The sequence below is a fragment of the Benincasa hispida genome, chromosome 12 (assembly GCF_027475165.1).
Source record: "Benincasa hispida cultivar pf3 chromosome 12, pf3_genome.v1.1, whole genome shotgun sequence".
Classification (NCBI taxonomy): Eukaryota; Viridiplantae; Streptophyta; class Magnoliopsida; order Cucurbitales; family Cucurbitaceae; genus Benincasa; species Benincasa hispida.
Window position 1 is genome coordinate 7,655,010 of NC_143489.1, and position 13,367 is coordinate 7,668,376.

The following is a 13,367-nucleotide window of genomic DNA, read 5'->3' on the forward strand; positions in this document are numbered from 1 at the left end:
CTTTTTCATATTTGCAAGATTACAAATTAAATTCTCTCTACAAAAAGTACCTCAATCTTCTTTCCACAGCAATTTTTTAGAGAGAAAAGAAAAACCCCTCTTTCCTCCCACCTCAAAATATTTCCCTAATTTCTTCATTATTATTTTTTTTTTGTCAAAAGTTTGGATATTCTGACTAATTGTTCGATGGTATGTATCTTTTTATCAATTGAACTTAATAATTGGCAAATATATCGTAAAAGGCCAAACATAATGAAAAATTATTTAGTATTGCAGGAAAACAAATGATTTGGTCTATGGAGAAAAAAAAAAGTACTTTTCATTATCCATTGAAAATATCATCTGCACATCAGTAAATAATGTGCTAATTTTCCAACCCCATCCAGATCTTATTACAAATTACACCATATTATATATAGATAGAGTATATATGGGAATACTCTTACTTTATTCATGTAACGTTTTAGTTCCTTTTTTTATATAATATATGGTTTCAAGGACAGAAGACAACCCTGTAGTGGGTTCCCCCGGGGCAAGTGAATGTGCTGGTTGCATCGTCTTTTGGGTAACTGTATGCATCTGGGCACCGATTCTTGAAGAACCTAGAGTAATCCGTCGGGCCACAGCTGCTGTTGGGGGCGGTGCAGCAGTATCGATCACCCCCGAACACGGTGCACGGGTTGTTGCACCCTCCAGGAGCCCTAAGCTCGTTCGGGCACTGTCCGTTGATGTCCGCGGTGCACCTTTGCAAGGAATATGAATAAAATATTAAATTCACCCTAACTTATTAACTTAAAAGTTTTTGAATTTAATGATAATTTAATGTACCTGATGCCACGAGTGCACCCCCCAGAAGTCGGGCTGAACTCCATCGGAACGTTAAATCCATCGACGAGAGAGATATCGAAGAAGTCCAAGTTATTGAACTGATTTAACGCGTATTCGGCAAGGGTGTTCGGCGGAGTGCCGTAAGCTTGGCACTGGAGGAGACCACCACAGTCGCCAGTCTGGCATCTACCCCGGCCAGAACCGTCGAAGTTGCAGTTAGTTCGAGGCCAAATACGAGCAGCAACGGTGCCCGGATTCACGTTAAATGTCCAAACATCGTTTCGATTAAGTCGTCGTCCACCGCCGGGTACTGCAGCAGCCCAAACAGTGAAGGGGCAGTTGTTTCGGACTTGAAAAGTAGCTGCATGGGTTTGGGAATAGAAAGAAAGAAGAGCAAGAAAGAAGAGAAAACAAATATTAGAGATACCCATTTGAGGAAATATGGCAGCTGATGAAAGGTTTTAGATGTTTTTCTCTAGGGTGGTGTTTTTATAATAGGGAAATAGGGAAAAAGAGCCAGATTTGAAGATAAATTCAACTTTGGGTTTAGTTAATTAATATATTGTAGCACATGGTATTAAACTACCTAAATTTATAAAGAAATACTTGGTGCATTATGAATTACATCCATCTTTTTACAATTCATTCTAATCCTACAAAAGTAAAAATATTTAAAATACATATAAAAGAAAAAAAAAGAAAAAAGAATTTGTGATATAGTAAATTATATTTAGACTACTAAAAGAAACATATAAAGATAGGTGCAATACATTATTTATACTTATGTATTTTTCAATTTTATATCTATGAAAGATGAGGTTGTGGTTTTTAGTTATTGAAATATAGAAAAATGTTTAGATGTATCTCGAGTTGTCTATTTTAATAAAAACCCTAATTTATCATTTGGAATAATTTTCTTTTTTTTTTAGTGATTAAAGAGGTATTTAAAGATGGAGGTCAACATGCGCTAAAAATATTGCTGAAGAGAAATAATAAAAAATCTTCAAAATTGGAGCCGTAGGAAATTAATCCAAGTAAAGGTCACAACAATGAATTTTTTATTTTTTATTTTTGGGAAAAAGAAAAGTCTTAACAAGATATTAAGTTGCATGAATTTTGCGGGGCCTGTATTAATTTCAGCAAAACTATTGAGTTCCACTTGCACTAAATTAAGGAGTTAGGATTTGCTGACAATTTTCCTCTAGAGGAATGGAAAATTTTCTTACCTCAATGGAGACTTTTCAAATCTCTAGTCTTTGAAGAGAGCAAGAAAGAACCATAATTAAATATTAATTATTGTCTTCGTCTTTATCTCTTTAAATTTGCATTCTCAATAGTGAGTCATGGTTAACTAAAGATTAGGAAACTTTAGTTGATGGTGAATTTAGACATAACAAAAAGGGACAAAAACCAAGAAAAGATTATTATAGAAGGTTTCGACAGTTACTTTATAAATTTCGAGAAAATCATTATAAAATTTGAGAAAATCAAAATTGTCAACTTATAAATGAGAATATTTTAAGTCATATCATTTGATGATTGGTTTTTAATAATTAAAGATCACACTGTTAGACGATATTTTCAGAGAAATTTAATTCATTGAATTTGAACTTTTTATTTATATTAATTTCAAAATAGTGAATACACAATCTCTAATATTTGATCTTTGGATACTATCTCTCGAAAAGTAAACTTTAATTCTTAACTTTGTTGATATTTTTGGATAATCGATCTTTGGGCTTGATGATCTTCTTGGAGGATCGACTTCTAGCTTGTTGATCGGTTTGGATCAGCCTCTAGCTTGTTGATCGGCTTGGATCAATCTCTGGTTTGTTAATTTACTTGGATCGACCTTTGAATTGTTGATCGATTTGTGAGCTTCTTCTTGAGTTTGCTTGTAAATTGTGAAGATACGGTCAATTTGTTTAAGTCCTCTAATATTTGAAGCTTATAATAGTTTCAATATTCAATTCTTCAAAACTTGAGTGCTTCAATCTTCAAAACTTGAGAAGCTTCAATTTTTAGCTCTTAAGAGTTTGAGAGTTTTGGTCTTCAAAACTTGGGAGCTTCAGTCTTTAGATCTTGGGAGCTTAAGTCTTCAAAGCTTTAATATGTTTTTTGTTCATCAAAGTTTTAAGGGAGTTCTATTCTTCAAATCCTTAAAACCTCAACCTATGGATCTTTGGAGCTTTAGAATTTCAGTCTTCAAAGCTTCAACCTTCAATTCTTCCAATCTCCCCCACTAATGAAGGGGTAAGATCTTTATTTATAGAGATTTTTCATGGGCCTTATGTGGGCTCTGTTGGGGTTGATATCCTAAAGTCTCGTGTCCTGTAGTTTGTAAACAGTATATACGAACACCTGTGTTGTTAATATATGATATTTACTTCATATCTTGTATTTTGCTCGGTTATTTGTTTTATTTGCTTTACCACAAACCAATAAACATAAAATTCCTGGTTATCTGTATGTGACTCAAGCATGTATGTGGTGACATACAAGTGGATCATGTCTTGAGTGATAACCAAAATGGTCTGTAGTAAATGGATAAAGGAGGGAAACCTTATCCTGGTAACGCTACGGATGCGGCCCACTTTGTGGTATGGTCACAAGTGTTGTGACTTATCACAGATGATCTGACCTTGATCATTTGTGTTGGGGACATGCGAGCAGGGGCGTCCTATATAAAAAGTTTGATAAGACCTCACCACGAAGTGTTAATGTCTCGTTATATAACACCGTTCATGATAGAGCCTTCATTTCACTAGGATGACCATAGGTAACATGACCTCAATCCTGAGTGAATTGGGAACTCCTGCCATTGAGGGCGGTCCTTTGATTTGTATGGGTGCGAGTATCCAGGTCGCCGATTCAAACCTACCATTTTGGGGATTCGTCTGATTTGGGAGCTGGGAACTCAGCAACACAAGATGGAATTCACTCCTTCCCCGAGGCAGGGGTAAATAGGTAGATGACACCCTTAAGGGTTGATGCTGGGGCTTGAACGATGCGGTGCCACACACCTTCTCTTGGCCCGAGAGGTGTTCACACATAGTTGGACTACGTTGCATTGTTCATTAGAGGAATCAGTGGTACTTAAGGAGTGAGATGTAATTACAAGGGCAAAACAATAAATTGGCCCTAGTTGTACTCACGAGCATCTGTGAAGGGTCATCGTACTCATGATTGGTTATATCCGATGGACACAGAAATATATCTATGGTAAGAAGAGTTCAGCTATTGGTCTTTAGTGGAATCACTGATAGTTAACGGATGGTGGATCTTGTGGCTAAAGAGTTTAGTCAGCTATTTACGTACAGTTGGAACTTCGAGCCACAGGTCCATTAGGTCACTTGGGTAGCTTAGATAAAGTCGAGAACCAGTGTTTGGGTTAATTTGAAATGTTCAAATTGACAAGATGAAGTTCAATTATATATGATATAATTGGACTGGTTAATTATATATGATATAATTGGCTAAATGTATAAGATACATTTTTTTGGAGGAAATTAGATATAAATATGATTTATATCAAGTAGAGGAGAAAATACTATAGTAGATATATGATATCAAACAATAGAATATAAATATAATATGATTATCTTTATTAATTAAATTAATTGATTAATTATTTGATAATTATTGGATTTATCCACGTTCAGACGTGGGAAGTGGGGCTGCGATGGTTATGGTAACCGGTGGATTAAAACAATGAAAATCGTTTTCATTTTGAATTAATCATGCATTCGTATTATCGCACGCCCAAAAGAATCCGTAAAAGTGATCTCGAGAGCCTATACGATAGAAGCTCGTTCTCTAAACGCATATATACATTTTTCCTAACCGATCGTTCAATCTTTCATACATGATCGTGTAGCTCTACTATACGATAAGCATTTCCGCTATACGATAGCAGAGTTTCATCTCCCACTTGCTTATCCTCTGCACGACGCATTCTCCTCCGGCCTCTACCATACTCACCAAAGCCCACTCTTTGGGTTTTTATCTTGTGGTGGTGTCAACCCCGCTGCAGTGTTCGTGTGCATTCTGATCGTGTTGTTGCAGTCGACATACTTGTCCGGTGCTGGTAGATCGGTGGGAGGTTTTCCACTACTTAGGGTTCAGACGTTCGAAGAGTGTCTTCATTTGGTATGAACCCTTTCCTTGTTAATTATTGTATTCTAAGCATGCTGATAATTAGATTATATGCATAACTTTATGTGTTGAATGTATATTGTTTGTGTTTCGGTCACTGTGAAATCGGAGCGATCTAAACCTGCTCATGGAACTCTCGGTATGAGATCCTTCAATTAGTATCAGAGCCAGGTTTCTGATACTCTGATTTCATCTGTTGTAATGAAATAACGTATACATTCATGGTGGGTGCATTTCTATGCTGTTTTAAATGTTAATTCTACTGTGGATGTGCCGGATTAATGGATGTTTTCAAGATGAATTGCCTCGGTTTGTTTAATTCCTTTTACATTTACGATTGTTTGTAATGGCCCTTGCGTTTTTGGGTATAAATAATCGTAATCGAGTTTGTATTCAAAATGTTTGAGGTCTTGAGTCGCTTGTCAAAGTTCTGGGCAAGTTTGCGGCTCTTAAAGGAAGGAGATGATCTAGGGTTGATCGCATCGTGCAGAAGAGGTTCTATGCGATTGTTGTCCATCGCATCGTGAAGATGAAGGTTTATGCAATCGCAGTTGAACGCATCAGTTAAACGATAGGGTATGCAATCAAGAGTTGGTCATATCGGGTTGACGATCGGGCACGCGATCACTGAGTATCATTTAAAGTGCGCGCGTTTGACTATCGTTTAGGTCAACAAGCTTCATCGCTTAAGGTAAATCGTTTACCAAGTTGCACGCATCGGTTAGACGATGAGACACATGCGTATCATTTAAAATGCTCTAGACGATCGTTTAAGTCAGCAAGCTTTAGTAACTGACTAAACGATCTCTTAGTAATTCAAGGTAAATCGTTTACCTGTCGTCGAGCTACACGATCGCTTGGACGATCAGGCTTCGCAGCCTCGTCGTCGTCTACGCGATCGTTTGCTAATGTTTCTATCGTCTAGTGTGCGCTGAACGATCGTCTACCTACTGAAGTTTGCTACATGATGAAGACCTCCTGATGGTTCAAGACCCGATTCGCCTGTGAATCGGTTTGCTCGATGAAAAATGTAATAGATAGGGTTTTTAATTCTGGTTTTTTTTTTTTTTTTGTTCAAAGGCTCATCCCTGTCCATTAATCTCTTTGTTTAATACATGCGATGTATGCTTTATATGTCATATGGTATGCACATATAGTAAATCCCACCTTAGGCTATGCTATGATCATGCATCATCTCTTTGGCAGTTGGAGGCTGGTGAGATGACGATGTGAGTAGGCATCGGGCAAGTCGTCTCAGCTATGGCAGTGGGAGGACTCCAGTTAACTTTATAGAATAGATTTCTATTTTTAAATGATGTATATATTGTTTCTGAACTAAAAAGGAACCTTATTTCTGTAAAGTATTTGTTGCAATGTAAATACACTGTTTCTTTCAATTTGAGTAAAGTGTTTATTCATAAAGATGGTGTTTTTATTTGCACAGCAAATCTGGAATCGAATTTATATGTGCTAAGGCCGTTAGCCATTAATTCCCTCCATAATATTGAAATGTTAAGAACTGTCGTAACTCAATCAAAATGTCTACGAATTTCTCCAAAAGAAAATGCCTAACTTTGGCATCTACATTTAGAGCATATCAATCTCAATAGGATTGAGAGATTGGTGAAGAATGGACTTCTAAGTGAGTTAGAGAAAATTCTTTGCCAGTATGTGAATCTTGCTTTGAGGGTAAGATGACTAAATGACCTTTTACTAGAAAAGGTTCTAGAGCTAAAAAGCCTCTTAAGTTAGTACATTCTGACCTTTGTGGTCCTATGAATGTACGAGCTTGAGGTGGCTATGAATATTTTATCAGTTTTACTGATGATTACTCTAGGTATGGGTATGTTTATCTTATGCAACAGAAGTCTGAATCCTTTGAAAAGTTTAAAGAGTTCAAGGCTGAAGTTGAAAAAGCATTAGATAGACGGATTAAAACACTTCGATTAGATCGAGGTGGAGAGTTTTTGGATTCCATATTCCACGACTATTTGATAGAACATGTCATCGTTTCCCAACTCTCAGTGCCGAGTACACCTCAGTAGAATGGTGTAGCGGAGAAGAGAAATAGGACCTTGTTAAACATGGTTCACTCGATGATGAGTTACGCTTCCTTATCAGACTCGTTTTGGGGATTCGAAGTGGAGACTGCGGTATACATACTCAACTGTGTTCCCTCTAAGAGTGTTGCAAGAACATCTCTAGAGTTGTGAAACGGGTGTAAAGCTAGTTTACGTCATTTTCGCATTTGGGGTTGCCCTGCACATGTGTTTGAGGCTAATCCCAAGAAGTTGGAACCACGTCAAGGTTATGCCTCTTTGTAGGCTACCCCAAAGGTACACGAGGTAGTTATTTTTATGATCCAATGGAAAATAGGGTGTTTGTTTCAACAAACGCTACTTTCCTTGAGGAGGATCATATAAGGGAGCATAGTCCACGGAGCAAAGTCGTGTTGCGTGAGCTTTTCAATGAAACTACTGAAACTTCAACAACTGTTGTTAAAGAGTCTGCTACATCAACAAGAGTTGTTGATGGGAGTTCATCCAATAGGTCGGTTCCACCTCAAGGGTTGAGGGAACCTCGATGTAGTGGGAAGGTTGTGAACCCATCCATTCGCTATCTGGGTTTCACGGATATCCTTGCTATGGTAGTAGATGGCGACGTTGAGGATCCGTTGTCTTATAAGAAGGCAATAGAGGATGTTGACCAGGATGAATGGGTCAAGGCCATGGATAACAAGATGGAGTCGATGTACTTAAAATCAGTATGGGATCTTGTAGATCCGTCTAATGGGGTTTGCGCTCTAGGTTATAAATGGATCTACAAGCGCAAACGGGGTGCTGATGGGAAGGTACAGACCTTTAAGGCTCGACTTATGGCAAAGGGTTATACCCAGGTAAAGGGAATTGATTATGAAATGACTTTCTCGCCTGTTGCCATGTTAAAGTCGATCTGCATCCTCCTGTCCATTGCAGCTTATTATAATTATGAGATCTGGCAAATGGACGTCAAGACGACCTTTCTGAATGGCAATCTTGAGGAGACCATTTATATGGTGCAGCCCGAGAGATTCATAGCCCAAGGTTAAGAGCAAAAGGTTTGAAAACTGAATCGGTCCATTTTTGGACTGAAACAGGCGTCTCGATCTTGGAACATACGATTTGATGCTTCGATCAAGTCGTATGGCTTTGACCAAAATGTTGATGAACCTTGTGTCTACAAGAAGATCATCAACGCTTCAGTAGTCTTCTTAGTGTTATATGTAGACGATATCCTACTCATTGGGAATGATGTAGGTCTACTGTCTGCAGTTAAGAACTAGCTAGCGACCCAATTTCAAATGAAAGATTTAGGAGAGGCTCAGTTTCTTCTAGGTATACAGATCATTCGGGATCGCAAGAACAAAGTGCTAGCACTGTCTTAGGCATCGTACATTGACAAGATGTTGCTCAAGTACTCGATGCAGGACTCCAAGAGGGGCCTACTGCGATTCCGGCATAGAGTCACTTTGTCTAAGGAAATGTGTCCTAAGACGCCTCAAGAGGTTGAGGAGATAAAACGGGTCCCATATGCGTCTGTTGTTGGCAGTTTGATGTACGCGATGCTCTGTACTCGTCCAGACATCTGCTACGTTGTGGGCATAGTTAGTAGGTATTAGTTTAACCCAGGCCAGGGTCACTGGACGGTAGTGAAGAACATCCTCAAGTATCTTCAGAGAACGAGGGACTACATGCTCGTGTATGGTTTGAGGGATTTTATCCTTATAGGATCCACAGATTTTTACTTTCAGACTGATAAGGACTCTCGCATGTCAACATCAGAGTCAGTCTTTACTTTTAACAGAGGAGCTGTAATGTGGCGAAGCACTAAGCAGGGGTGCATTGCCGACTCCACTATGGAGGCGGAGTACGTAGTGGCTTGCAAAGATGCTAAGGAGGCCGTCTAGCTCAGGAAGTTCTTGACAGACCTAGAAGTTGTTCTAGATATGTCTAGGCCCATTACCTTCTATTGTGATAATAGTTGGGCAGTGGCGAACTCCAAGGAGTCACCGGCGCGACAAACACATAGAGCAGAAGTATCATCTGATCCGCGAGATAGTGCATCAAAGGGACGTGATCGTCACGCAGATCACTTCGAAGCACAATGTTGCTGACCCATTTACGAGGGTCTCACGGCTACAGTGTTTGAGGGTCACCTATGGAGCATGGGTTACAGGATTGCCCGTGGCTAAACTAGGGCAAGTGGGAGATTTTATTGAACTGGGCTTTTATACGCCCTAGTTTATTGTTATGTACTAAGTTTTTTGTACACCCCACTTCACTTTAGGACAAGTGGGAGATTGTTGGGGTTGATGCTCTAAAGTCTCGTGTCCTGTAGTTTCTAAATAGTATATACAAACACCTGTGTTGTTAATATATGATATTTACTTCATATCTTGTATTTTGCTCAATTATTTGTTTTATTTGCTTTACCACAAACCAATAAACATAAAATCCTTGGTTATCTGTATGTGACTCAAGCATGTATGTGGTGACATATAAGTGGATCATGTCTTGAGTGATAACCAAAACGGTCTATAGTAAATTGATAAAGGAGGGAAACCTTATCCTGGTAACGCTACGGACGCGGCCCGCTTTGTGGAATGGTCACAAGTGTTGTGACTTGTCACAGATGATCTGATCCTGATCATTCGTGTTTGGTACATGCGAGCGGAGGCTTCTTATACAAAGAGTTTGTATAAGACCTGACCACGAAGTGTTAATGTCTCGTTATATAACACCGTTCATGACAAAGACTTCACTTCACTAGGATGGCCATAGGTAACATGACCTCAATCCTGAGTGAGTTGGGAACTCCTACCATTGAGGGCAGTCCTTTGATTTGTATGGGTGCGAGTGATCAGGTCGCCGATTCAAACCTACCATTTTAAAGATTCGTTTGATTTGGGAGCTGGAAACTCAACTAAACAAGATGGAATTCACTCCTTCCCAAGGCAGGGGTAAGTAGATAGATGGCTCTCTTAAGGGTTGATTTTGAGGCTTGAACGATGTGGCACCACACACCTTCTCTTGGCCCGAGAGGTGTTCACATTTAGTTGGACTATGTTGCATTGTTCATTAGAGGAATCAGTGGTACTTAAGGAGTGAGATGTAATTACAGGGGCAAAACGGTAAATTGGCCCAGCTGTACTTACAAGCATCTATGAAGGGTCATCGTACTCATGATTGGTTATATCCAATGGACACAAAAATATATCTATGATAAGAAAAGTTTAGCTATTTATCTTTAGTGGAATCACTGACAGTTAACGGATTGTGGATCTCGTGGCTAAAGAGTTCAGTCAGCTATTCATGTACCGTTGGAGCTTCGAGCCACAGGTCCATTAGGTCACCTAGGTAGCTTGGATAAAGTCGAGAACCAATGTTTGGGTTAATTATAAATGTTCAAATTGACAAGAGGAAGTTCAATTATATATGATATAATTGGACTGGTTAATTATATATGATATAATTGGACTGGTTAATTATATATGATATAATTGGCAAAATGTATGAGATACATTATTTTGGAAGAAATTAGATATAAATATGATTTATATCAAGTAGAGTAGAAAATACTGTAGTAGATATATGATATCAAACTATAAGATATAAATATAATATGATTATATTTATTAATTAAATTAATTGATTAATTATTTGATACTTAACGGATTTATCCATGTTCGGACGTAGAAAGTGAGGCTGCGATGGTTATGGTAACTGGCGGATTAAAACAGTGAAAATCATTTTCATTTTGAATTAATCGTGCATTCGTATTATCCCTTGCCAAAAGAATTCGTGAAAGTGATCGTGAGAGCCTATACGATAGAAGCTCGTTTGTCTAAACGATCATCTGCCTCACGTTATTTCTAAACGATCGTATACGTTTTTCCTAAATTATCGTTCAGTCTTTCATACACGATCGTGTAGTTCTACTATACGATAAGCATTTCCGCTATACGATAGCAGAGTTTCATCTCCCACTTCCTTATCATCTACACGACGCATTCTCCTCCGTCCTCTACCAAACTCACCAAATCCCACTCTTTGGGTTTTTGACGACGAAGAGACCCGAGTTTCTCTTGTGTTGGTGTCGGCCCCGCTGCAATGTTTGTGTGCATTCTGATCATGCTGTTGCAGTTGACATACATGTCGGGCGCTGGTAGATTGGTGGGAGGTTTTCCGTTGCTTTAGGTTCAGACATTCGAAGAGTGTCTTCATCTGGTATGAACCCTTTCCTTGTTAATAATTATATTCTGAGCATGCCAATAATTAGATTATATGCATAACTGTATGTGTTGAATGTATATCGTTTGTGTTTTAGTCACTGTAAAATCAGAATGATCTAAACCCGCTCATGGAACTCTCAGTATGAGATCCTTTAATTGGTATCAGAGCCAGGTTTCTGATACTCCGATTTCATCTGTTGCAATGAAATAACATATACATTCATGGTGGGTGCATTTCTACATTGTTTTAAATGTTGATTCTACTGTGGATGTGCCGGATTACTAGATGTTTTTGGGATGAATTGCCTCAGCTTGTTTAATTCCTTTTACATTTGTAGTTGTTTGTAAAGGCCCTTGCGTTTTTTGGGCATAAATAATCGTAATCGAGTCTGTATTCAAAATGTTTGAAGTCTTGAGTCGTTCGTCGAAGTTCTGGGCAAAGGTTGTGGCTCTTCGATGAAGGAGATGACCTAGGGTTGATCGCATCGTGCAGAAGAGGTTCTATGCGATCACTGTCCATCGCATCGTGAAGATGGAGGAGTATGCGATCGTGGTTGAACGCATTAGTTAAACGATGGGGTATGCGATCAAGAGTTGGTCACATCGGGTTGACGATCGGGCACGCGATCGCTGAGTATCGTTTAATGCGCGTGCGCGTTAGACGATCGTTTAGGTCAGCAAGCTTCTGATAACGGGCAGAAATGCATGTTATCATAGTGCTAAGTTCTTAAACAATGCTGGCTTGCATTGATAAAATATGTTAAATTGCGTCCAAAAAGCATTAAGTTTATTATATTACGGCCGCATGCGTTCATCACATAGAAACAGTTGATTTTTGTGTTTTTATGCAGAAAATGCGTTGACGCAAGGCAGAAATTGCGATCGTAGAAAATCATTGGTTGAGCGCAATGCATGTTTTTATGCAGAAATGCATGTTATCATAGTGCTTGCAACATTTTCTCAAGAAGGATTTCCACAACCTGGTCAGCGTAATTTGGTGGGCGCATCTGGGTGAAATGTATCATAAATCACGATGGGACAGAAAGCTGATGAATCTCGAATCCGAATTAAGTTGACAACCGCTAACGAACAAGTACATTCAGCTTTTCAGTGACAAATATTCGGCGCATCAGTCAGGAATTAAAGTCGTCCCATTTGTGCAATCATGAGAGAGAAACAACCTTTCACCCTAGAAGTTCTATAAATACCAAAGGCATCCTTCAGAAAAAAGGTTCAGCAGTTTTTATGAGTTCACCGTTCTGTTCATAGTTTAGCCTTGTTCTTATATCTTCTTTCATTTTACGGCGGACGCAAGAGAAGAAGGTTATGCCGACAGATATTTTCGGTAAGCTTGGGAGAGTGCTGGAAGTTGCCAGAACAGAGAGAGGGCCGACGCCTGCGGAAGCAGGAATATCTTTGGAACCGAATAGAGATTGACAGTGTAAAAGCCTCGGCCAACAAGGAATTGCTACTAGGCTCTCTACCTTTATCTTCCATTGCTATTTTGACTCAAGCTCATTTATAAAAATGGAATTTCCTTCTCTATATCTGTTCACTCTCTGTTATTTACGCATGAGTAGCTAAATCTGTTGAATGGGTTGAGAAGCATTTAGTTAGCACAACTAGGAATCTTCATTTTATGCGATTATCTTGTATTATGTATGCTTCATTCGTCCATTAGAGATACTCGAGAGGGTAGTCTATGGACAGGATCTAGGCTTAGGAAAGTCAGGTTAGAATCTAGGCTCGGGAGAGTCAGATTAGAATGCATGATCAAGAGATAGGAGCTTAGGAATAAGCACTATTTGCTATTAACGCATCACATGCATCCTTGAGATAGGATATGATTGTGTGCGGTCACCTTCCCTTTATGCATCTTGCATCATCATATAGACAAGAGTATAGACTTAGGAATAAGCTCTATGGACACTTTTGCATTCAACACATGCATCCTAGACTTAGGAGCATCGCATTTGCATGGAAAATGACTTGCTGTTCATGGTTGTAGCGTGATCACATAGTTTGACGCATCCCCAGGTAACGCTAGCTAAAGACTTTCTGAACCCGTTCATCCACATACTCAGTGCATCTATCACGCAATTCGACTTTTCTC

General features: G+C 38.9%; 1 protein-coding gene across 1 annotated transcript; it reads right to left on the minus strand.

Annotated features, from left to right (window-relative positions):
- Positions 1–288: 288 nt before the first annotated feature.
- Positions 289–1,577, minus strand: LOC120067974 (thaumatin-like protein). Its single transcript, XM_039019631.2, has 2 exons — positions 829–1,577; positions 289–743 (listed from the first exon to the last, which is right to left on the minus strand). The coding sequence occupies exons 1-2, from the start codon at positions 1,257–1,259 to the stop codon at positions 494–496; spliced, it is 681 nt and encodes a 226-aa protein (XP_038875559.1). The 5' UTR covers positions 1,260–1,577; the 3' UTR covers positions 289–493.
- Positions 1,578–13,367: the final 11,790 nt, after the last annotated feature.